This window comes from Periplaneta americana, chromosome 5, assembly GCF_040183065.1.
Source record: "Periplaneta americana isolate PAMFEO1 chromosome 5, P.americana_PAMFEO1_priV1, whole genome shotgun sequence".
In the NCBI taxonomy this organism is placed as follows: domain Eukaryota; kingdom Metazoa; phylum Arthropoda; class Insecta; order Blattodea; family Blattidae; genus Periplaneta; species Periplaneta americana.
In genome coordinates, this window is record NC_091121.1 from 41,870,631 (window position 1) to 41,895,286 (window position 24,656).

Sequence of the window (24,656 nt, forward strand, 5' to 3'; positions counted from 1 at the left end):
TCTCTTCTAACTCGGTTTCAAAGCAAATTTACGTAAAACAGTAGGTACTTATTCAACCACAAACCGATTATATAAACAATCAACAACAATTATATAAACAATAAGTTGAGACGGTGTCGGGTGGAGTTCCCGGGTAGCTCAGTGGTAGAGCGCTGGTACGTTCAACCAGAGGTCCCGGGATCGATACCCGGCCCCGGAACAATTTTTCCCTTGAAATTATTCAAATCTGCTTTATAGGGAGCTTCACCTGAAAGACTATATTTGCATAATCAGCCATGTTGGATTCGCGATGCGTGATGGGAAAAGATGGTACGAATATGGGCTTCTCATTGGCTACTGAAGAAATTGTCCTAATTTGAAACCAAACCATAGTGAGTTGTCTACAATTTGATTCTAAAGCGCGCAATTAAGTGCTATTTTCGTTCTGTTCTGTCCGTTTTTGAACCCAAACAGTTCCAGAATCGCATTCAGCATATAAAATTCTATGAGAAACAATCGATATCTCGAAATCGCAAAAAAACAGAGTTGCCTAACTTTGATACCATGCTCCTCATCTATCCTTTTATTAAGAATAATTTATTCTACCTTCTTAAAGATCTTCATGCGATGGTTGGCTGAGAATTTTTTCTGGGGGCGACCCTGACTGGTGGTATAATATTTGTTCAGAGTTTTAGGTTTCGAGCGCTGAGAATGAAGCAGTCCAGATCTGTCTGTACAGAACTGGATATGAAAGGCATATCTTCAGAAACGAGCCTGTACCACACAATACGACCATTCTTTGCAGTTACTTAACCCAACATCGCAACAGTATATTTCAAAGCGGTGAATATTTACAGTGTTGTCTGTAATGCGATAACCTGGTCTATCAGCTACATTTAAATACTGCAGCAAATTTTAAGTCTCACTTGCAAGACGTCACGCCCTACATTTTTATCTGACCCTGATCTCAACGTCTGTATATCCACAGTGTAAATAACTTTGTATAAATACGCATATCTTCACTCTTAGACCATGGATAAAATAGTAGCGTTTCCGGCTACAAATTTAAATTGAAGTCCTCGGTTCAAAAACCGGTCAAATCCATTTTTTTTTTCAAAATCGGCATTTAGTATGCACTGCATAGATAAATAGTCTATATGCTGCACATTTTTATGCAAGAATCCGTCAAATCTGACTTTTAGTAACGTCTCTACAGTTGAAAAGGATTTGACTGTTTCACTGAGTTGCATAAAAAAATAGATTTTCTCGCTAGATGGAAGGTAGATCAATATTCTTTACCTACAGTCCTATATTTCAGTACCAATTTTAACTACAGTTTTGGTCCCCCAAGATCAGATAGCAGTAGCGCGTTTGCCTGGTAATCCGGAATTGCACTCGGGCGCGGCTTCGATTCCCGCTTAAGCTGATTACCTAGTTGGGTTTTTCCGAGGTTTTTCTCAACTGTAAGGCGAATGTCAGATAATCTGTAGCGAATTCTAGGCCTCATGTCGCCAAAAATCATCTCGCTATCACCAATTTCATCGACGCTAAATAACCCAGTAGCTGATAAGTTAAATAACCAAGTTAAAAAACTATTACAAGCTTACTCTTATTGGCTGCACTAAAAACTTTAAGCTTTAAAATAAATAATAATTGTTTGAAAAAAAAATATATAGGCTATGCATTGATTAATAAATCAATGGGAACTGATCTGAAACTGAAGTAAGTTTCGTAGATTTGTTTTCAAACAAGAAATAAACGAAATACAAACACGACAAAGAAATCTGTTGTATTTTCGAGACAAAAAACATCCAAGTCCAACATTAAAAAAAATTCTAAGGACGAAAGAGAACTAAGAAGAATATTGGTAACCACATAAAAACCCACTAATTTCCTAAATTATCGTGTAAAAATTCAGTTTGAAATTAATGCACATTCAATTTTTGTGGAAACCCTTTTTTAATCTCCTGTAAAATTTTGATTTCTGGGCTTGACCGGTTTTTACACCGAGGTTTCCAATTGAATCTAAACTCCCATAATGACTAAGTATCTGCCATGTGCTGTCTTAAGCAGTGAATTGTACAGTGTGTATACTAACTGGCTCCGCAGGAGAAGTGGCAAGCAGAACGCGGGGACTCGAGCAGTTGTGTTGGTATCATGCAGGTAGAGTCAATGACCTTAGCCACATTAAATGGTAGAGGGTGGGAGAGAGCGAGATAGGAGATGTAATATTCCTACGTGTTCAAACCAGGCACTACACAGTACCAACTTTACATCGCTGCCGGGTCGAATACTGCCGCTTGCTTCACTGCGGAGCCAGTTAGTATTCGCACTGTATATTCATATTTTTTATTTGCCTGAAGGTACAAGAATACAAGAGGCCTCGTCAATGTGATAATATAAAAAACAATGTGTCAATATTTAAAATATTAAAAGAGTAAAAAATAATAAAATTTAACTAAAATACTACATCATTTTCAAAAAATTCATTCATATTATAAACGGGATTATTTTGTAGCCATCTCTTAATCTGAAATTTAAATTGTGTTTCATTAAGTGCCTTTATATTTGTAGGTATCTTATTATATACTTTTATTGCAGTAATTACATAGCTTGATTGTGTTTTTTGCAACCTAACATGTGGTACTTTTAATTGATCATTATTTCTTGTTTCATAGCGATGCAGATCTACTATACTTGTATAATTAGTGATATTCTTGTTTACATTCATTAAAAGTTCAAAAATATATAGGTTGTAGACTGTCATAATTTTTCATTTTTGAAAAGAGATCTACATGATAGTCTGGGTGGTGACGTTGTTATAATACGAACTGCCTTTTTCTGCAGTAACAGAATGTTTGGGAGGTCAGAACTATTTCCATATAAAAGTAATCCATATCTAATAACACTTTCAAATAGTGCATAGTAAACTTGTTTTAAGTAACGTTTGGGAATCTTGTACATGATACTTCTCAAGAGATAAATTACTCTAGAAATTCTTTTACATACATAACTGACATGGCTATTCCACCTTAGTTTAGGATCCAAATACATACCCAGCATCTTTACAGATTCATTTATCATATTATTTTGGGTTTGTTTCAAACTTAGAGTTAACACATGAGTTTTTTCATCATTAACAATAAATCCATTAATTGAAAACCATTTTCTTATTTCAGCAAATACAGCTTGCTTCATAAAATCTAACTCAGCGGTATTATTATGTGTGATAACAAAAGTTGTATCGTCAGCATACATTATAGTTTTAGCAGACACATTGTATGGCAAGTCATTTATCATAATAAGAAACAAGAATGGACCAAGAATAGAGCCCTGAGGAACACCACATTTAATTGGAGCTACAGCACTTCTTTTTCCATTTACATCAACAATATGGGAACGTCCAAGTAAATATGAACGGAAAAATGTATAATGCTAGTCGCATTACAGATAATCCGGTTATTTTGTAATATCCAGTGTCAGTTAAAAATCTCAGTAGTATAAATTCGGAAACAAAAAGCTTCAGTGGATTGTAAAAAAATTAATAATAATAATAATAATAATAATAATAATAATAATTATTATTATTATTATTATTATTATTATTATTATTATTATTATTATTATTATTATTATTATAAACTCTTCAGAATAGTTTTAATGCCACTGGCTATTTGGTCTCACACACATAATGAGTTTTAAGTTTCACAGTGTCGTCTTCTCCGGTCATGCTGACGACCTAAGCATCCAGCGGATGTGTCTCATATATGAGAACCGAGTTTACGCGCACCAACTCACGCGTCTCGCACTTAAAGAGAATTAACACAAAGCAGAAAAAAAAAGACACCCGAATTACGCGTCATTTCCGTGGGGCCAAGTTCACGCACTGCATGACTCGGTCATTAACTCTTGTGTAGGGTAGGCTACATCAACAGAGTGACAGCGTCTTGGTTTTGCACTCAGAAGAGTGGGCTTTCATTGACCGCGATTTCATAATCCCTTCGTAGTTGTAATGTTAGGACAATAAATTTATTCTGACCAATATAGTGGCTAAAAATCAAATAAAAATCGGCAAAATATGAAGAAAATTTTGTCAAAATAAGAAATTTAATTTGGCAAAATATAAAAATATGAAATAAATATATTTCAGTGAAAAATTAATTGGAATGGGTTTATATCATTATATTTTACAAAAAAAAAGTATTTAAAGATTAATGGTTTGTCTATATTTAATATGCTACCAAATAAAATACAATAGATCTGCATAGTTACACAGTTTTCCAACATCACCAAATCCTTAACTATGCAAGAACTACGTACCTCGACATTTTACACTGAAGAAAAAAAAATGTTCTTACATTGGCTGGGCTCAACACTGGTTACAATAGAACACAAGTAACGTTTCTATATTTTCTAACAGTTAATATTGTTTCGTATGGTGGTGGAAAATTAAACACAGACCTACAGTAAAATTTATACATAAATAATCGCAATAAAAAGGTTAAAGTAATAGGGTAAACTAGGGTCTGTTGGACAGTCGGGCATGTTGGACACTCTGTACTTTAACGTGTTACCACGCCACTTGTGGGCACCACATTCAGCTAGAAGTCAATGACGGAAGTAGGCATGAGTGGGGCTACTTCCGTCATTGACTTCTAGCTGAATGTGGTGCCCACAAGTGGCGTGGTAACACGTTAAAGTACAGAGTGTCCAACATGCCCGACTGTCCAACAGACCCTAGTTTACCCTAATCACAATAAAATATGGTTCAATTAACAATCACAATAAAATATGGTTAAATTAATAATAGCAATAAAATACGGTTAAATTAATACTCGTAATAAAACACGATTCAATTAATAATCGCAATAAAATACGTTTAAATTAATAATCGGAATAAAACACGGTTAAATTAATAATCTCAATAAAATATGGTTAAATTAACAATCACAATAAAATACGGTTAAATTAATATTCACATTAAAATACGTTTAAATTAATGATCGCAATAAAATACGGTTAAATTAATAATCGCAATAAAATAGGTTAATTAATAATCGCAATAAAATATGTTTAAATTAATAATCGGAATAAAATACGATTAAATTAATAATCTCAATAAAATATGGTTAAATTAACAATCAAAATAAAATATGCTTAGATTAATATTCGCAATAAAATACGTTTAAATTAATAATCGCAATAAAATACGGTTAAATTTAATAATCTCAATAAAATATGGTTAAATTAACAATCACATTAAAATATGGTTAAATTAATATTCGCAATAAAATACGTTTAAATTAATAATCGCAATAAAATACGGTTAAATTAATAATCGCAATAAAATACGGTTAAGTTAACAATCACAATAAAATACGGTTAAATTAATAATCGCAATAAAATAGGTTAAATTAATAATCTCAATAAAATATGTTTAAATTAATAATCGGAATAAATACGATTAAATTAATAATCGCAATAAAATATTGTTAAATTAACAATCACAATAAAATACGATTGAATTAATAATCACAATAAAATATTGTTAAATTAACAATCACAATAAAATACGATTGAATTAATAATCACAATAAAATAGTGATTAAATAAATAATCGCATATAACTCACGGTTAATTAAATAATCACAACAAAATCATGGTTAAATAAATAACCTCAACAAAGTCATAATTCCGCGATTTAGATCGAAGTTCACGGTTAATTAACGGTCACACTATAAAAATCGCTGTAAAATCATCGCGATGAAAACTTGTTTACTAATATCAATTAACAGAAGGAATTTATCTCCACCTTTTAATTAACTAGCCGTTGTACAACACGCTATCAGTGAGGCATGTTATTCTCAAGTGGTCGGCTCCCATTACTGTTACGTCTCATTAAGTCTGCTTACACAGCAGCTTCTGAAGGTGAAGGGATAAGAACGTTCAAGTTCGCTCTTTCATTGTACGAACCCGTGGGACATGGTGCTGAGTGTTCACTGTTAAGAAAACCCTTTATTACTAGTCATGCAATATTACGCGTGTAATGACCATAGAGAAGTTTTTATCATAATTATAATCATAACCAACCTTTCAAGGACTGCGCCCTTTGACCCGTTTTTCCCCATTCATACGAAGATTAAAAACAAACATTAAATTATTATGTGTCATAGCTTTTGACAGACGAATCCCACTAAGCTACCAAAGAAAGCACGTGGTGGTGAAAATTGAGGGAGATTATGTATACGAGTACATGCCTTAAATTTGATGTTTCAGAATACATCAATTTAAGTTTTGCTTTTCCATAGGATATCAAAATAAATTGTATTACCGGTACACAACTAAAATTTTTATATTCTATGGAATATCAAAGTAAATCGTAGTACCCGTACATATCTTAAATTTTGATATTCTAAGGAATATAAAATTAAATTGTAGTATCGGTACATATCTTAAATTCTGCTATTCTACGGAATATATAATTAAATTATAGTACCGGTACATATCCTAAATTTTGTAATTCTATGAAATATAAAATTAAATTTATGACTTGAGGCTTTCCCGGCGTTTGATGTAGAATAAATCTTCTCGGGTTCTTATCCAACTCGCCTGGCTGAGAACCCGAGAAGAGCTATTCTAAAATTAAATTGTAATATCGGTACATACTGTATCTTAAATTTTGCAATATATAAACTAATTAAATTGTAGTAGGCCCTACTGGTACATATTTTAAATTTTTCTATTCTACGAATTATATAATTATATTGTGATACCGGTACATATCTTAAATTCTGTTATTCTATGCAATGTATAATTAAATTGCCGTAGGCCCTACCGGTACATACTGTATCTTAAATTTTGTTATTCTACGGATTATATAATTAAATTGCAGTATACTGGTATATTTTAAATTTTGCTATTCTACGATGTATCTCTTACTTACTTATGGCTTTTAAGGAACCTGGAGGTTCATTGCCGTCTTCACATAAGCCCGCCATAGGTCCCTATCCTATCTCTACCATCATATCCCACATCCCTCAAATCCATTTTAATATTATTCTCCCATCTACGTCTCGGCCTCCTCAAAGATCTTTTTCCCTCCGGTCTCCCAACTAACATTCTATATGCATTTCTGGATTCGCCCATACGTACTACATGCCCTGCCTGCCCATCTCAAACGCCTGGATTTAGTGTTCCTAAATATGCCAGGTGAAGAATATAATGCGTGCAGTTCTGCGTCATGTAACTTTCTCCATTCTCCTGTAACTTCATCCCTCTTAGCCCCAAATATTTTCCTAAGCACCTTATTCTCAAACACCCTTAACCTCTGTTCCTCTTTCAAAGTGAGAGTCCAAGTTTCACAATCATACAGAATAACCGATAATATAACTGTTTTATAAATTCTAACTTTCAGTTTTTTTTAGAGCAGACTGGATAACAGAAGCTTCTCAACTGAATAATAACAGGCATTTCCCATGTTTATTCTGCGTTTAATTTTCTCCCGAATGTCTTGTTGCTCTAAGATATTTGAATTTTTTTTTTTCACCTCTTCAAAGGATAAATTTCCAATTTTTATATTTCCACTTAGTACAATATTCAGGACACGAGGCATAATCATATACTTTGTCTTTTCGGGATTTACTTCCAAACCTATCGCTTTACTTGCTTCAAGTAAAATTCCCGCGTTTTTCCTCATCGTTTGTGGATTTTCACGTCATCCGCATAAACATGCTACGATGTAAATTATAATTAAATTGTAGTACTGGTACATGTATTAAATGTTATTCCAGAGATTATATAATTAAATTGCAGTACCGGTACACAACTAATTGCTCTGTCCTATGAAATATCACATTAAATCGTAATGTCCATACATAATATCTTAAATGTTGCTATTCTAAGGAATATAAAATTAAATTTTAGTATCGATACATATCTTAAATGTTGCTATTCTAAGGAATATAAAATTAAATTTTAGTATCGATACATATCTTAAATGTTGCTATTCTAAGGAATATTATAAAATTAAATTTTAGTATCGATATATATCTTAAATGTTGCTATTCTAAGGAATATAAAATTAAATTTTAGTATCGATACATATCTTAAATGTTGCTATTCTAAGGAATATAAAATTAAATTTTAGTATCGATACATGTCTTAAATGTTGCTATTCTAAGGAATATAAAATTAAATTTTAGTATCGATACATATCTTAAATGTTGCTATTCTAAGGAATATAAAATTAAATTTTAGTATCGATACATATCTTAAATGTTGCTATTGTAAGGAATATAAAATTAAATTTTAGTATCGATACATATCTTAAATGTTGCTATTCTAAGGAATATAAAATTAAATTTTAGTATCGATACATATCTTAAATGTTGCTATTCTAAGGAATATAAAATTAAATTTTAGTATCGATATATATCTTAAATGTTGCTATTCTAAGGAATATAAAATTAAATTTTAGTATCGATACATATCTTAAATGTTGCTATTCTAAGGAATATAAAAATAAATTTTAGTATCGATACATGTCTTAAATGTTGCTATTGTAAGGAATATAAAATTAAATTTTAGTATCGATACATATCTGAAATGTTGCTATTCTAAGGAATATAAAATTAAATTTTAGTATCGATACATATATTAAATGTTGCTGTTCTAAGGAATATAAAATTAAATTTTAGTATCGATACATATCTTAAATGTTGCTATTCTAAGGAATATAAAATTAAATTTTAGTATCGATATATATCTTAAATGTTGCTATTCTAAGGAATATAAAATTAAATTTTAGTATCGATACATATCTTAAATGTTGCTATTCCAAGGAATATAAAATTAAATTTTAGTATCGATACATATATTAAATGTTGCTATTCTAAGGAATATAAAATTAAATTTTAGTATCGATACATATCTTAAATGTTGCTATTCTAAGGAATATAAAATTAAATTTTAGTATCGATACATATCTTAAATGTTGCTATTCTAAGGAATATTATAAAATTAAATTTTAGTATCGATACATATCTTAAATTTTGCTATTCTAAGGAATATAAAATTAAATTTTAGTAGCGATACATATCTTAAATTTTTCTGTTTCTTAGAATATCACAGTAAATTGTAGTACCGAAAGATAGGTTATTCGTTTCCAAAAACTCTGGGACAGCCTAGATATTTACATGTAACGAGGTAAGAAAATGTTTAACTTTCCATAACAATTAAGTCAGTACTGGTCATTACCGGTTGCAGTTAAGAAAAAAAAAAAGTGGCCACGAGCGAAAAAAAAAATACTGAAAGTTTTTTTTTTAAAGAAAATGTCTTGGGAAATATTTCTGCTTACATAAACAAACGGGTGTGCTATCAACACGCTATTCCTGAAACAACATGCAAGAAGTAGTTCATTGTGACGTTAAGTAATAACAGAAAACCTATTAGCAGTGGAGAACATTATTATTTTGATAAACGAAGTACGTGGACAGATATTCTACGTGACCAAAATAAAAATGTATTTAAAATTATATTGTATTGAAAAAAAGTCTTAAAAACTACCGAAATAATAGTATATTATGATACAAGGTTGGGAAGTACTTTTTACAAAATTTAGGAAAAATTTGAAAAACGAGCAGAGCAAGCAAATACAATATATTTTGTTTTGAAAATTTAGAGCAATATTATTTCAAAGCCTTCCCAAAACTATACTGCAATGGTAACCAAGTAACAATAAGTGCACTATAAGGGGTATATTTGAGTATAGGTTTATGTTATGAAGAATGGTTTCCCTAGCAACAAGTTACTGTGTGGGATTTCTAACAATAACTATAAATACAACAAAAAAACACGATCGTGCAAAAAATTTAATTCCATGTGCGAATTAATAACGTTATGACCTTGAGAGTTCACAGCAGTAAAGGTACTTTAACTTTGCAACATGGGCGATAGACATGTGCATATATAAATGTACTTATTCTGATGGCAAGTTATTAATATTGCCAGTTATCACAAAACATGATTTGCGTATTATCTAAGAAACATATGGCATGGTATCCATTTCAAGGTCGGAAATGAGTCTAATAAACGAACGTCTCAAGCATACCATTGCAGGCCCACTTCATATTATTATCAGTCTTTGTTCTGATTCTACTGGACAAAAGCTTCTCTCATTGCCATGGGAGTAAGCAGTATAATTTTTCTCGCTACCTGATGTTTTAGACAGATTTGATTTTAAATCTAACTACTTCGTCAGCATGGGAGTTGAGTACTGGCATGGTAGAGGGAAAGAAACGGGAGTGTTCCGAGAAAAATGCATAATCGCTTCCTTTGTCTCTAAATGAATCAACGGGATTTGAAGACGCGTCTACACACTTCATTTATTAAGAACCTAATCAGGAAGAAGAATTTTCGTTTTCTAAATTGCACACAAAAATAATTTTTTATAATTAAAGTGTAAATAATTTACTTCGTTTATGAACTGCACTGTTTAAGTATGCCATTAATTTCACACAAAGCCTTATATAGATATTTTCATAATCCATAATTAAGACGTTTCGCTCCGTAACGTCATCATACAAGGCGTCATGCATTCCATGGGCACTGTTAAAAATTGGATGTTTGGGTATAGTACGATTTGAACGATATCAACAAAAATCAACATGTTACCACATACTTCTTTGCTTGCTTGTCATCGTTTAACTCGTCAAAAACATCGATCGTCCCCCCCCCCCCCCAGATTGTTACAGGTGACGAAAAATAGTGCCATTACACATCAACATCAAGAACAGATAGGAATGGCTGAGCCCTAACAAGAAAGTAACTCCCCGTGGAAAATCTGGTGTCCACCTAAGTAAGGTAATTATTGCTTCCGCTATCTACACAATCTCCGCTGAATCACATTTATTCTTCAACATTTTCTTGACGGTTTCTTCAACTCGAAATCAACGAATTTCTTCAGACTAGAATCGAAAATTTGCCCGAACGTTGGGAGTCAGTTACAAACAATATATATTATATTATATTATATTATATTATATTATATTATATTATATTATATTATATTATATTACATTACATTACATTACATTACATTACATTATATTATATTATATTATATTATATTATATTATATTATATTATATTATATTATATATTTTATGCTCGACCATGCCGAAATGTAGTAATTACACACCTGGTAGTAGCCCTTTAATGCACCTCATTAAAGTACACCTATTCATTATACTTCAGTTGTTCAGCCAATCAGAAATCACCATTGTACCATTATAAAAGCGCAAGTATCGATTATTCTCGGATATGCAATCGAAAAGTTATAGCGAAACGTCACGGAGGCTGGAAATCCAATACTGTCGCAGAAGGTTATGTTCTGTTACTATAATAATTAGCGTTAATTGTAAATAATATTCAAATAAATTCAATTTGTCATCTCGTTTTTCAATTCTAAATCAAGTTCCAGGTTATATCAAGGTCAATGACATTCGTTCCTCGGAAAAAATCAATACTTTCGCGTCTGCGCACATCTCACAATTTAGAACGTCAGTTACGCTCCTCACTTAGATAACCATAACATGAATACTTATGAATAATTTCAAGTTAGAAATATGGTCGAGCATAAAAAGTCGTGTGAAACTTACCTATAATGGTAATTAAGACGCTTGTATGAAAATTATGAAACTCGCTTGCGCTCGTTTCATAAACGAACATACTCGCGTCTTAATTACTACCATTATAGGCTCGTTGCATAATGTACTAATATTATATTATATTATATTATATTATATTATATAATATTATATTATATTATATTATATTATATTATATTATATTATATTATATTATATTATATTATATTATATTATATTATATTTAGTACAGAGTATCAGCATCAGCACTTTTAAGATCAGTTTCGCTAGGTCTATTTTCTTTTCGTACACTCACGTAAGTTCTCATAGTGAAGATGTTCCTTTTTCATGCTACAATCAGGCTCATGGCATAAAACATATTCCGGTGACGGCAGGATAGAAAGCGGGTATAAGTGGCCGTGTGCAGTCAAACAGTCGTACCCGTAGACATCCGAAGTATTGTCACAGCATTCGTTCTTGGTTGATCTGACAGGAATGATTTGTCTTGCGCTTTAAACGCGTCAAATTCGTTTCCGTAGTAGCAACATGAATTTATCATAAATTAATAAAAGGTTCTTAGGAAAATATTTTGGGCTAAGAGGGAAGAAGTTATGGGAGAATGGAGAAAGTTACACAACGCAGAACTGCACGCATTGTATTCTTCAACCGACATAATTAGGAACATTAAATTCAGACGTTTGAGATGGACAGAACATGTAGCACGTATGGGTGAATCTAGAAATGCATATAGAGTGTTAGTTTGGAGACCAGAGGGAAATAGACCTTTGGGGAGGCCGAGACGTAGATGGAAGGATAATATTAAAATGGATTTGAGGGAGGTGGGATATGATTGTAGAGACTGGATTAATCTTGCACAGGATAGGGACCTACTGTTCTCCAACCAGGAGATCAACCGTAAAAGGAATGTGCTTACTATTGCCTCATCTATTGGAACGAAGTAGATAAATAATATTGCCGCTATAACGCCAGTTTAAAAACCATGCGCTCTCCTGCATATGTTATTTCGTGTATGAAGAGATTAAAAGACTTACGGAGATTAACTGTGATCTAATTTTGTAACTAGGGTAGTATCAATATGTCTGTATCAATGTTATGGTTTGTGCTGTGAGAGCTTGCCAATAGAGATAAGAGTATCCACGTGTGTGACCTTATGACATCTTATGACATCAACATTCATTCACAGCATTACCCTCCTTCGTCTCATCCGGCAGAGACTTTCTCGTGGTTGGAGCATAGTATGGCGGGCTTATGTGAAGGCGGCAATGAACCTTCGGGTTCCTTAAAAGCCATTTGTAAGTAAGCATGTTTTGATTTCATTTTATATTCATCTCGACTAGAAGAACCTTTGCAGAATTTATACATAGACCAAGATTAAATATTTTGTTCTGCAGCTAAACTATCACAGAAGATGGTGTAACATTTTCTTCGCAAGTTATTGTGAAACAGCATTTAACGAAGTTCAGATTTTCATTTAGGCTATAGGTCAGTGATCGCCAAAAGCCGTGTCGCGACACATGCCCCTGTCTCCACTCAAGCGTAACCATGGCATCATATCCCCACCCTCTGTTTACAGCCATCACTTCGATATACAGCAGACGTACGAATGTTTGTTACAAGTGTGTAGGATAATATGTTTCGATGTCTTTTCCAAAAGAGATAGTAAGTAAATACTTAATTTTAAGAAGCATGGAAGGAAAAGTATTTATTTTGTGCAGATGGAAAAAATATGAGATACTTAATTTGTTGTAAAATTTTAAATGAAGTATAAAAGAACAATGTACGTTGTCGTTATTCTTCTTGTTATGAAGACTACCACGCCCTTACCTGTAACTTGAATAATAAAAGAACAATAAAAAGTAACGGCTTCTATGTCTTAATCGGGGTAAAATACTTCGACTTTTTTTCGACATATGTAGTGTAATTTGAATATTTCATTAATAAATAAACAATAAAAAGTATTGGCTTCTATGTTTTAATCGGTCTAAAATACTTCCACGTTTTTTTCTACATATGAGTGTAATTTGAATATTTCATTAATAAATAAACAATAAAAAATATCGGCTTCTATGTCTTAATCGGAGTAAAATACTTCAAGGTTTTTTTGAAGTATGTAGTGTAATTTACAACTTCGTGACCAGCCTGGTACGTTTTTCTAATTTCAAATTACTGCTGATGTAAAGTACACTCTCTTTCTAGGTTAAATAAGAAAATAAATTTATGTTATTTTATTAATAATACAAAAATAATTAACAGGAGGATAAAAAATTAACATGGAAAAAAAGTGTGTACAGCTAATAAGTAGAAGAATATTATATTGCTTTCGTTTTTTGGTCACAGTCCGTCTCTGCATTACCTGAGGAGATACCCACTCCATCCCTCTCCCTGCGATAGTGGTGTGCGGGTTGCATTTCTATTACGTCACAATTTCGCGGTATTTGGCAACCACTGCTATAGTTAATCTACCCTCTGGTGAAACAAATGACTGGAGAATCTTTCTTTATAAAATTATGACTAAGCGTTACTTTCATTATAAACTCATACACTCATGTCATGACAGCGCATTGGAATTTGAATGTAAATGGTATAGGCCCACAGTCACGCAACCTTGTAGTCATCACGGTGATTAGATAGTAAGAGATTGTCGAGTTGTTTGAACTAAAAAGTTATTATTGGAGATAAAGTTTTATCAGGATATTTTATCAGGAAAAACAGTCCTTAGACATCGTCATGCATGATGCGACTCCTGGAAGAAAGGTGCTCGTTGGAGCGAGACTTGCACCGAAGGTAGCTACTGTAGCTTGGGAAAAAGAGCTTCCGCTCTCACCGCAATCAGCGCATCATTGGGATGTTCTGACTTACATCCTCGAGATAACAATAAAATTACTGTGTACTTACATACGGAGAAAAGCGACGTAAGAAAGCAGTGCGGAGGAGAGAATTTTCTAAAGTTGGAAAGTATAGAAGTGAAAGGTCAACCAAAAAAACAGGAACAGACGTTTTATTTCAAACGATCAAAAATTATTACTCTCTTTGTACCTCTTGCTGTGTGTAATTCTCTTTATATCTCTTGATGTTTCTAAAATGTTTAATTACGACCCTGCATAATTATGTTGATGAGAGGACTTTGAAACAAAAATACCACTTGCTATCACCAATTCCATAGACGCTAATAACGTAGTAGTTCATAAGCGTCTTTAGACAACCGTCTGAAGAAATCGACAGGTGCTTTACTACATCATTCTTTACGTAGAAATAGATGTAGATGCGATCAACTGTCGACGAGGAGACCAAGGGAAATACTACAAGGAGAATAAAGGGAAGACGAGGGGACCAGAAGAGAGATAAGAACGAGAGGAATATACGGATAACAAGAGGGATGACAATGATAACAAGAGAAATACGAGAACAAGGGGATGATAGGAAAAATAAGGGAACGATGGGAAAGACAAAGACGACAAGGGAAATACAAAGAGAACAAGCAAAAGAACGACTCGGAGAAGAAGGGGAATAGAAGGAGAAAAGGAGAATTACAAAAAGAATAAGGGGAATATAAGGAGAACATAGTAAAGCCTACAAGGATAACAAGGGTAATATAAGGAGAACTAGGGGAAATACAAGGAGAAAAAGATAAATGCACGGAGATCAAGGGTAATGCAAGGAAAGCAAGGGGAATATGAGAACAAGGGGAAATACAAAGAGAGCAAGAAGACAGGAGCACAAAGGGGATACAAAAAGAACAATGGAAATACAATGAGAACAAAGGGACGACAAGGAGAACCAGAGGAATACAAGGGAAAGGAGAATACAAGGATAACAAGGGAAATACTATGAGAACAGGAAAGGTAAGGAGAAGGCATGGAGAATAGGCGAATACAAGGACAAAGGGAATACAAGGAGAACAAAAGGAAGACAAAGAGAAAAGGGGGGAAGGCAAGGAGAACAAGAGAAATATAGGGACAAGGGGAATGCAAGGAGAACAAGGGGAAGGTAATGAGAACAAGGGGAATACAAGGAAAATAAGGAAAGGAGAACAAGGGAAATGCAAGGAGAACAAGGGAAATGCAAGGAGAACAAGGGAAAGGCAAGGAGAACAAGGAAGAAGTGATTCATTTTTACTTAACAGGCAATTCGAAAGTTTGCCTTCCCACACCTATTGAGGAGATAGTCGTAGTTCTACGTCAGGAGATGAATTCTGATTAAGAAAAACCAAAATGTTTCTGGTACACCTCAGTTAATTGTTAGTTACTTAACTGCACTAATAACTTTCATGAGTTTCCGAAAAGTTAAATGTAGATTTATTAGATCTTATAACTAACAGCTGAGGTACTGTAACTTCAAGTTCAGTATCTCTTGTTGTCTTTAGATGTCTCCACTAGTATTTTGTTAGTGATTTTTTTAGTTATTTATAGTTATTTTTATTTGCAGAAGTTTTCAGTAGTAATATGGCAGTGAGCTCTGTACTATACTTGTTTTTTTTTTAAAGATGGGACATAGCAGGAGCGTTGCGATCAGAAAAAAACTGAATGTCACATAGCGTGGTAGGCCTATTGCTATGGTAACAACGGTTGAGTTGCCAAACTTACAGTTCGCACATGGCGAGTGCTTAATAGCTCTCTTGGCGACATTTATTGTGCACACAATGTTAGCATTGGTACGTTTCGTCTTTGATTCTCTGTTGATTTTTGTATTGTTTTCTTACTTTCACATCAATTGTCAATGAATGTTTTAACGTCAGCCATCTTAACGACAATTGCTACCTTCCATCAGCTGGCAGCGTGATAGTCCATATTGGCAACATAGCACTGTAGTTCCAAGCTCGGCCGCTTAATTGTCATGTCCCATCTTTCAAAAAAACAAGTATAGTAGGAGCAGGCTTTTTAATTAAGTAATCGTGTGATAAACGATAGTGTACATGTACACTTCCATCTCAGTCGTAATATGACTAAAAAAGCAATAATTGTTGGTATTTTGCGTGATCATCGAGGTAATGGAGAGAGGGCTAGATGTAATTTCTGTTTTTCCAGAAACCGGGCATTAGTCTATCATCACTGGTAAGAGGTGATCGAAGTGTTGTTGTAGCTCTTTCTCCCTGAATTCTGTACGTCTTGTTTAAGGCTCGTGGACACTTTACAGTCACTAGTAAGCAATAACTTTACATAACACATAAATTACAAATCTTTTGTCTATCGAGTAACACGTCACGGCACCGCAAATAAGGCAGCATCTATCAACATAATGACCTATAAACAACAGAACAGCTGGTGCGACAACGTTATCTGGACGGACGGCCCGTGACCACGAGGTCAACAGCAACAGATGTCTTCCGCGCGCATAGTCTTTCGAATCTCGAGGAAGAAATTAATACAGGGACATCATTTTATTTTTACTTTCATCTTTATTGTATCTGCATTTCTGAATGTACTTCACCACTACCCCTTCACTAATGTCCTTGCTCCCGTCAGACACACAAACTTACGGCCGCTGTTGCATTCGAAGTCTTCAAGCAGTGAAGTAAACACTGCAGTGTATAGTGTGTTTCAGAAATATGGTTGCGTTTTCTATAGAGGAAAGAACCTATATTAATAATATCGTACTAAACAATTATATTCAAGAAACGATAAATTCAATTTCAGAGAATATGCTTCAAAATGTTTTTAATAATATGCGTAAAGAATTGAAGCCTGCATTGTAATGAACGGCAACCATTTTCAGCAACTTGTTTAAAAATTCAGATTAGCTTTTTTTGAATTGATGTGGCTAGAAGCAAAGGAATGCTAGTGACATTTGTAATAACATGAGTTAAGTGCATCCAGTGTAAGCTTAAGTGTCTAAAATTTTAGTGGCAAAGGGATATTTTAATCGCATCACACATTAAAATTTAAATAAAAATTTCACCGATTTTACGAAAGCTTAAATATTTAAACTCCATTTTCTCAAAAGTACTTAAGTGCACTTACAGCCCTTTACTTATGATAACCTCAATTTAAACGCACTCTCTATATTGTATGTTAGCATCAATAATTAATATGCTAAATAAAGTAGACATTACATAACGAACATAGCCGCCTGAAAAGTTGAGTTTTTTTTTAAGTTACTACTCCACTGTATTTTGATAAATTCCGTAAAAGTGATGATCAAACTGAAAATCGTAATATCATATTTCCCTACAACATAAATGGATACACTACTTTTCTCTCCTCCTATACCTAGTAAAATGATTTGTTTACATATTGCACTAGTAACATCAAACTCCTGTAATGGAAGGGGGCAACAGTGTTTCCGAGTATAGCCAGGTTAATGTTAAAAAGTTGGTAAAAATAAAGTGATGTCCCTGTATAAGGCTGATCTCCACAATGGCCGATATGTGGGAATGTTTTGTATCGGTTGATTTCTTAACATTACGTCTGTTTTTTTTTTATTATTTATTATAATCAGTCGACAACGGCGTTTATTTACCATCTGTGTAAATTGATTGCTTCATAATGTAAGGTTAGACATTCCTGTTTCCCGGGGCAGTCCTCGAATTCATACTTTTGTCCCCGGCGAAAATCGTCCCCGAAATGTCCCCGGTTTTTAATATGGTTTCCAATTTCTCCCTGATTTCAAATGCGATTTTATTTAATTAATGTTAAATTGTTATATATTAAACAAGAATGCTTCTGTATATCACTATGAAGAATAAGGAAGCCATGAATTAAATGATCACAGGCAAAAGCTAACAAAAAACAAATCATCGTTGTTCCAGCAATAACTCCTATGTGACATATTTATCGATTTTCAGATTTTTGCTCCATTAAATAGCTTAAATAGTGATACAGCAAATAATAAAATCTCCTATATATAATTATATTTCTTTCTTTCGAAAATGTAAGAATTCACAATCCCCTATATACGGCTACCATAGGATGAATAAATGTGTTTTTTCCTGCTACTGAAAAAATGGTATATTTTGCACATAGGCGTTACTGCAGGAACAACGACGAAATGAATAACATTGTTTCATGAATGGCCCCCCCCCCCCAAGATTCCCTGTATCACCACAGTCTAGTATATACAGTTACGAAGCTCAATACTTACTAAATATGCAAACAAAGTTGAAATACGCATCCATAGATAGTTGCTCACCACCAGTATCGCTACTATCGCCTCATCATAGACCCTTTCCCCAGCAGACGATAAAATGTATTGTACTTTCGATATCGTATTCTTTTGAAAAAATTAACTTTCCTTCCACTATTGAAATATGAAATACATAAGGTTTATATATTATTTTCATAAAGTAGCCTATATATTATATTTTATAAACTCACCTTCCTGGATTTTTCGGAAGAAGGATAACTCTGACCTCTTTTTCTTACAATATTTATGGTACCACAAACGTCTTCTTGTCCCATATTATTATTCAAATTATTGTATTTTAGCCATTTACAGTTATTACAACCGATAACGAACATTTCACAGTTTACACAACTTTTCACAACAAAGCGAAATACGGCACAGTCAATGCCTTTTCGATCTAGACCAGGCCGTAATGTATGTTCGGGTTTTCTATTTCAGTGTATGGAGCTCAGTGAAATATTATTTTATAACTTTATTGCGTATCATTGCTAAGTTTTATTTAGTGTAATGTATTCATAAGTTCCGTTTACTTCTTGTTGCGTAATATGTTGCAGAAATAATTACGAAACTGTGTTATTTTAATATGAAGAGAATTTTACGTGTTAACATAATCTGTTCGCATCAACATAGTTTAGAATGGAAGCTATTTTGAGATTCAATAAAAACGAATTTATATTGTGATTTTAATTTAGCACATCTACCTTCCTTAATTGTAGACAGAAAATTTACCATATGAAATTAGTTACGATTGTGTTACTTCGTCTCTTAGGTAGTAGATAAATACAATAATTCAGTATTCATTTGTAGTATTAAAATACAAATAGAATGTGACGGGTATCATACATGACATTATGTTTAATTATAATGTATAATTGCGAATATAGGAATATAAGTTAAATATAGTAAACATAACCTGTGATTTCCATATGACATAACATACATATGTAGTGGCAGGGCATTGGAGATCACTAAAATTAGACAGAAATGGGCAACTGGTACAGTAAACATAACCTATAATTTCAACATATCTAAATATTCGTGCGGTACACCTGAAAATTATTGAATCGTGCATAAATGAATGTACAAGAATTTCGCAATATTTAATCGAAATAAAGGCAGGTATTACACATACGAACAACGTAATTTTCACACCAAAAATAATATTACACCTTAACTCGCAAGGAATTATGTCTGAAGTGTCTCCTAATCATTGTTTTAAATTTTATTAATGCAATTACACAACATTTTAGAGAAATATATGTTACTCTTTATGCATTCAAATTAATTTATATGGTTAAAACGCCGCCCTTCGTGATCGGGTTAAGCGAGTCACATGGTCTGCCTTTCGGCCTGCATCAGATCACGATGGCAGTGACCAATCTATTGTTCCTAGTACTCACAGCGCTCCAAGCGGCTAGCAACTATCGCGAGAAATGCAAAAAATCACCCCAAGCTTCGTGACTGTATATAGTAGACTGTGGTATCACTATGGAGAATAAGGAAGCAATTAATTAAATAATTATAAACAAAAACTAATAAAAAACAATTGAATAATAATATTTCTTGAATAACCCCCAATATTCCCTGTAACACTATGGAGAACAAGGAAGCAATGAATTAAATAATTAAAGACAAAAGCTAATCAAAACAATTTAATAATGTTTCTTGAATGACCCCCAAGATCTCAACTCACTAGATTTTTTGGGGAAGCTATTTGAAATGGAGGGTCTATCATGATTCTCCACGAGTCCTGGAAGACTTAAAACGAAAAATTAGGAATGAGATACAACAGAACAACCGAATAATGATGTTGCAAACATTAAACAATTTACAACACAGATTTGTGGATTGTTTGGGAGTGATATTAGCACGTGACACAATTAGATTATTGTTAAATTGTTTTAATACGTTTTTATTTAAATCCTATGTCTTGTATTAATATTGCAGATAAGTTTCAATGGTACATATCCATTTTCTACGCCAGCCATCGTCAACTGGCCTGCATACTAGTTCGGAGCGCCGAGACGCTGGCTGAGGAGGTAGTAGTGCAATGTGTCGAGCCAAGCCCACGCATCCCATCACAGAAGTCAACTTGACACCTAACATAAACCAGTTAGTGAGGGAAAAACGAATTTAAAAATCCAGAAAAACCAATGCTAATGATCGGGGAAAATAATTTTTATCATTTGTTATTTATATTGTAATAAAATAATTTAGGCCTACTTCAGTCTTGTAACAGAAACGACAATATGTTTCATATGTTATACAAAATAACAAATAATTGGTTTTGTGATATATAGTGTCAGATAAAAAATGGATAATTAATTTTATTTTATTGACGACACTTAAAGGAATAGGATGACAGGATTTAAATATTAGTAATGGGTTCGATTTGTTTAATATTTTGTAACAGTGAAAATGCATTATAGGTCTGTAAGTTCTCAATTACTTTAATATGAAAAAAAAAAACTATTTGTTTTCAAAACCGCTGCAATACATAATGAAAAAGTACAACTTGCTTGTTGTCTTAAACTAAAAAGTGATTTAAAAATCCAGGAAAACCAATGCTAACGAACAGCGAAAATAAATTTTATAATTTGTTATTTACATTGTAATAAAATAATTTAAGCCTACTTTAGGCTTGTAACAGAAACGATAATATGTTTCGTATTTTATATATAATAACAAATAATTGGTTTTGTGATATATATATATATATATATATATAATATCAGATAAAAAAGGATAATTAATTTTATTTTATTGACGACACTTGAACAAAGGAATAGGATGACATGATTTAAATATTACTAATGGATTCGATTTGTTTAATATTTCGTAATAGTGAAAATGCATTAGGCCTATAGGTCTGTATGTTCTCAATTACTTTAATTAAAAAAACTATTTACTTTCAAAACCGATAAAATACATAACGGCAAAATACAATTGTTTCTTGTCTTAAACTGAAAAGTGGATTTACTTATTACACAGTTCCTCTTAAAATAAATTAAGCACATGCTTCTTCCGTGTTTATTATAATTATTAGAGATTGATTAAAAGGGTTGAACAAGTGAACGGACGCCACTGCCATCACCTGATTCCTTCCCCCCCACCTCCTGCTGCACAGTTGATGTCTAAGGGATAGAACTGTCCCTGCACAATAGTGCACTGAGATGACGACTCCTGTATCTACGCCATCAATATATTTCTTGTTCAATTTATTTATAAAAAATAAGAAATTTATATTTTGTACGTTTTGAAAGCTGAAGACAAGAAATTATACATTGTGTTATTTAAAAAAAGACACCTTGGCACTCCCTTTATAAATTAAAAACAAAGTTTTTGAAAACATGTTCAAAATATTCCTTCTTTTTAATCCACTGTAAATTTTGTATTAGAGTTTATTTTAAAAAATTGAAATACGAAAGATACGAACAGTGTTTCATACTGTTTACTTAGCCCTACTTTATATCATTAGAGTTAAAAGAATTTTCGAAACTTCAAATCAAATTTTAACGCGTGATAAAACAGCAATCTTGAACTGTCTTCTAGCAATACAACACATCATGGAATTTGTATAAATCGGAAATCCCACAATCAGTAACATCAGATCTCAACACACACTTGAAAATCCCAAGCTCTTTTTCGTAACCATTCACCGTGAAATTTCAGAATCTCGTGGCTGACCTGTTTGACAGAAGAGGGTAGTCGTGCGTGTGTTTACTTACGGATGACAATGCAGGCGATGTCCGCGCTAGCGCCCCGGAAGGAGAACCTGCGCGTGGCCATGGCGGTCTCCCCGCTATGACTGAGGGGCACCCAGCGCCCGGTGTTATCTGCGAGAAGTGGCGCCATCTTCGTCACGTGCCTGCGAACATGGACGAGGAACGTTTTATCTGATAAGGTAGCCCGGTAGAAATAGTTCTTAATTCCGACAAAATCTCTTTACTTTTCTAGCGACACAGCTGCATTCAATCAGGCATCCCGCAGAAGAGGCCGGGTTCGAAACAATTTCTCCCATTTTGGTTACCGGCAACAAAAAGTGACAGGGGATTAATCGAATCCCTAAAATTATGGGACAAATTTATGATCCTGATTGTATTGTGAACGTGGTTAGGATTATAAATATGTTTTATATCTTAAATAAAATTTTGATACTTCTTTTCATTTCTGTTCTTATACTCCCTGCATTTAAATTTAGCATGACGGAGCCTTCTCGTTAATTACTTAATAATATTATTGCTTCCTCATTCCATGAGGCCTTGTCTCGAGACAACAAAGCAATTGATAGTCGAAACGATTCACACATCAATATGATGCCAATGAGTTGTTCGAAATTGTAATGAAATTAGTGGCTTGTGCAGCAAATGCTGCAAACTAAGCTCATTAGACGTTCAAATAAAAATTTTTCAGATTTATTTTCAATTAAGAATACCAGACATTTTGAAAGTTATTTGCTTCCATAATAATGAAACATACTCCCTCTGAATGGTTTTTATGCCAAATACTTTTTCTTCAACCTATCCACCTTCAGTTTTTTAGTTTCAACGCGGAAACGCAAATAAAAATGTCAGGACGAGCAGTGGCTTTTTCATGTGGGAGTAAATCAATAGCTATTTCAGGTCATTGTGGATTGTAGGTGAAAGTTAAAAAAAGTCAGGTTTGCTATGCTTTCGAACAATAGATATAGCATCTTGGTATAGCTGCTGCATGAAGAGCTTGAAATGTAGAGGGTAAAATCATTTTATCCTACTAAGAGATCCTGCTGAAATGATCGGGAGATTACAAAATTTTGTAGACCTCTTATTTTGTCAGTAAGTAATACCTTTTGGTCTTTCCTTAGGAACTGTAATTTTTGCGAAGATATATACGCACATAAATATCTACACCACACCGCCATTAAGTAGGCCTATATGAAAAAGACCCAACCCCACTTGATTTTATTACTATAAAAATATTTATTTTTAAACAATATTATTATCTTACGCAAGTTTTATATATATATATATATATATATATATATATATATATATATATATATATATATTATACACTACATAGCCGTCACTCAGTAAATGATAGAAATGAAGATCTAATTTAAGATATTCTCTACATATACTTACATAACCCCAAAACGTTTCACTTTCATATCATCAATATAGCATTTATATGTATAATTAATGAAAAATAGTCACATCATGGCATTAATTATAATAATATTTCACGTCTAATTGTAATAATGTCATCAAACCACCTCACGTTTTGTAGATTTTAATATCCAATGCACAGCTGTACTCAGAAAATTAGGCCTGTAAATTCTTTTAGTAAGTCTTGAAGTTTTTAATAACTAATTGAATTTGAGCTCTAAATATGTCAGCAATCCTGCAGGTCATGACCTTCATGTAATAGCCTATTGTTTATTGTAGTGTGTGTTTTGTTTTATTCTGAAATGCAATTAGTTCTCAAAACTGACGAAAGATGGATTTTGGAAAATAGGAAAATTATATAGGAAAACTAAACCTTCACAGAAAGTTACTATTTTTCTGAAAATATTCGGATGCCAAGCTTCAAAATGAAGGATCATTCATTAAAATCCGTTCAGCCGTTTTCCCGTAATTTTCATTACCAGTTCAAATTATATATTATATAGATGACATTACAGAAATTTGGACTCATTTGGAAATTAACACTACAAGTTGAGTACATTACAGTTGGAGTATGTTAAATTAACTATTTCTGTCTTTATACTCCTCGCATTTATTAATCACCTCCATTTGTATACTAATAATGAATTTATTACGATGGCACATTCATTTAACGTACACATATACCCTTGACATTCGAGAAATCTGGTCATACTTTCTGTTAATACGGTGAAATAATTCATTATTA

General features: G+C 32.9%; 2 protein-coding genes across 2 annotated transcripts in view; one reads left to right on the forward strand and one right to left on the reverse strand.

Annotated features, from left to right (window-relative positions):
• LOC138699545 (leptin receptor gene-related protein) overlaps positions 1–24,656 on the forward strand; it is a 422,899-nt gene that overhangs the window by 228,241 nt on the left and 170,002 nt on the right. The gene's annotated exons all lie outside the window — the stretch shown is intronic.
• LOC138699537 (putative phosphatidate phosphatase) overlaps positions 1–24,656 on the reverse strand; it is an 89,663-nt gene that overhangs the window by 43,734 nt on the left and 21,273 nt on the right. The window contains exon 2 of the mRNA XM_069825509.1: positions 22,493–22,632. Within this exon, the coding sequence (XP_069681610.1) occupies positions 22,493–22,619 (127 nt within the window). The 5' untranslated portion in view covers positions 22,620–22,632. The remainder of the gene's footprint in view (positions 1–22,492; positions 22,633–24,656) is intronic.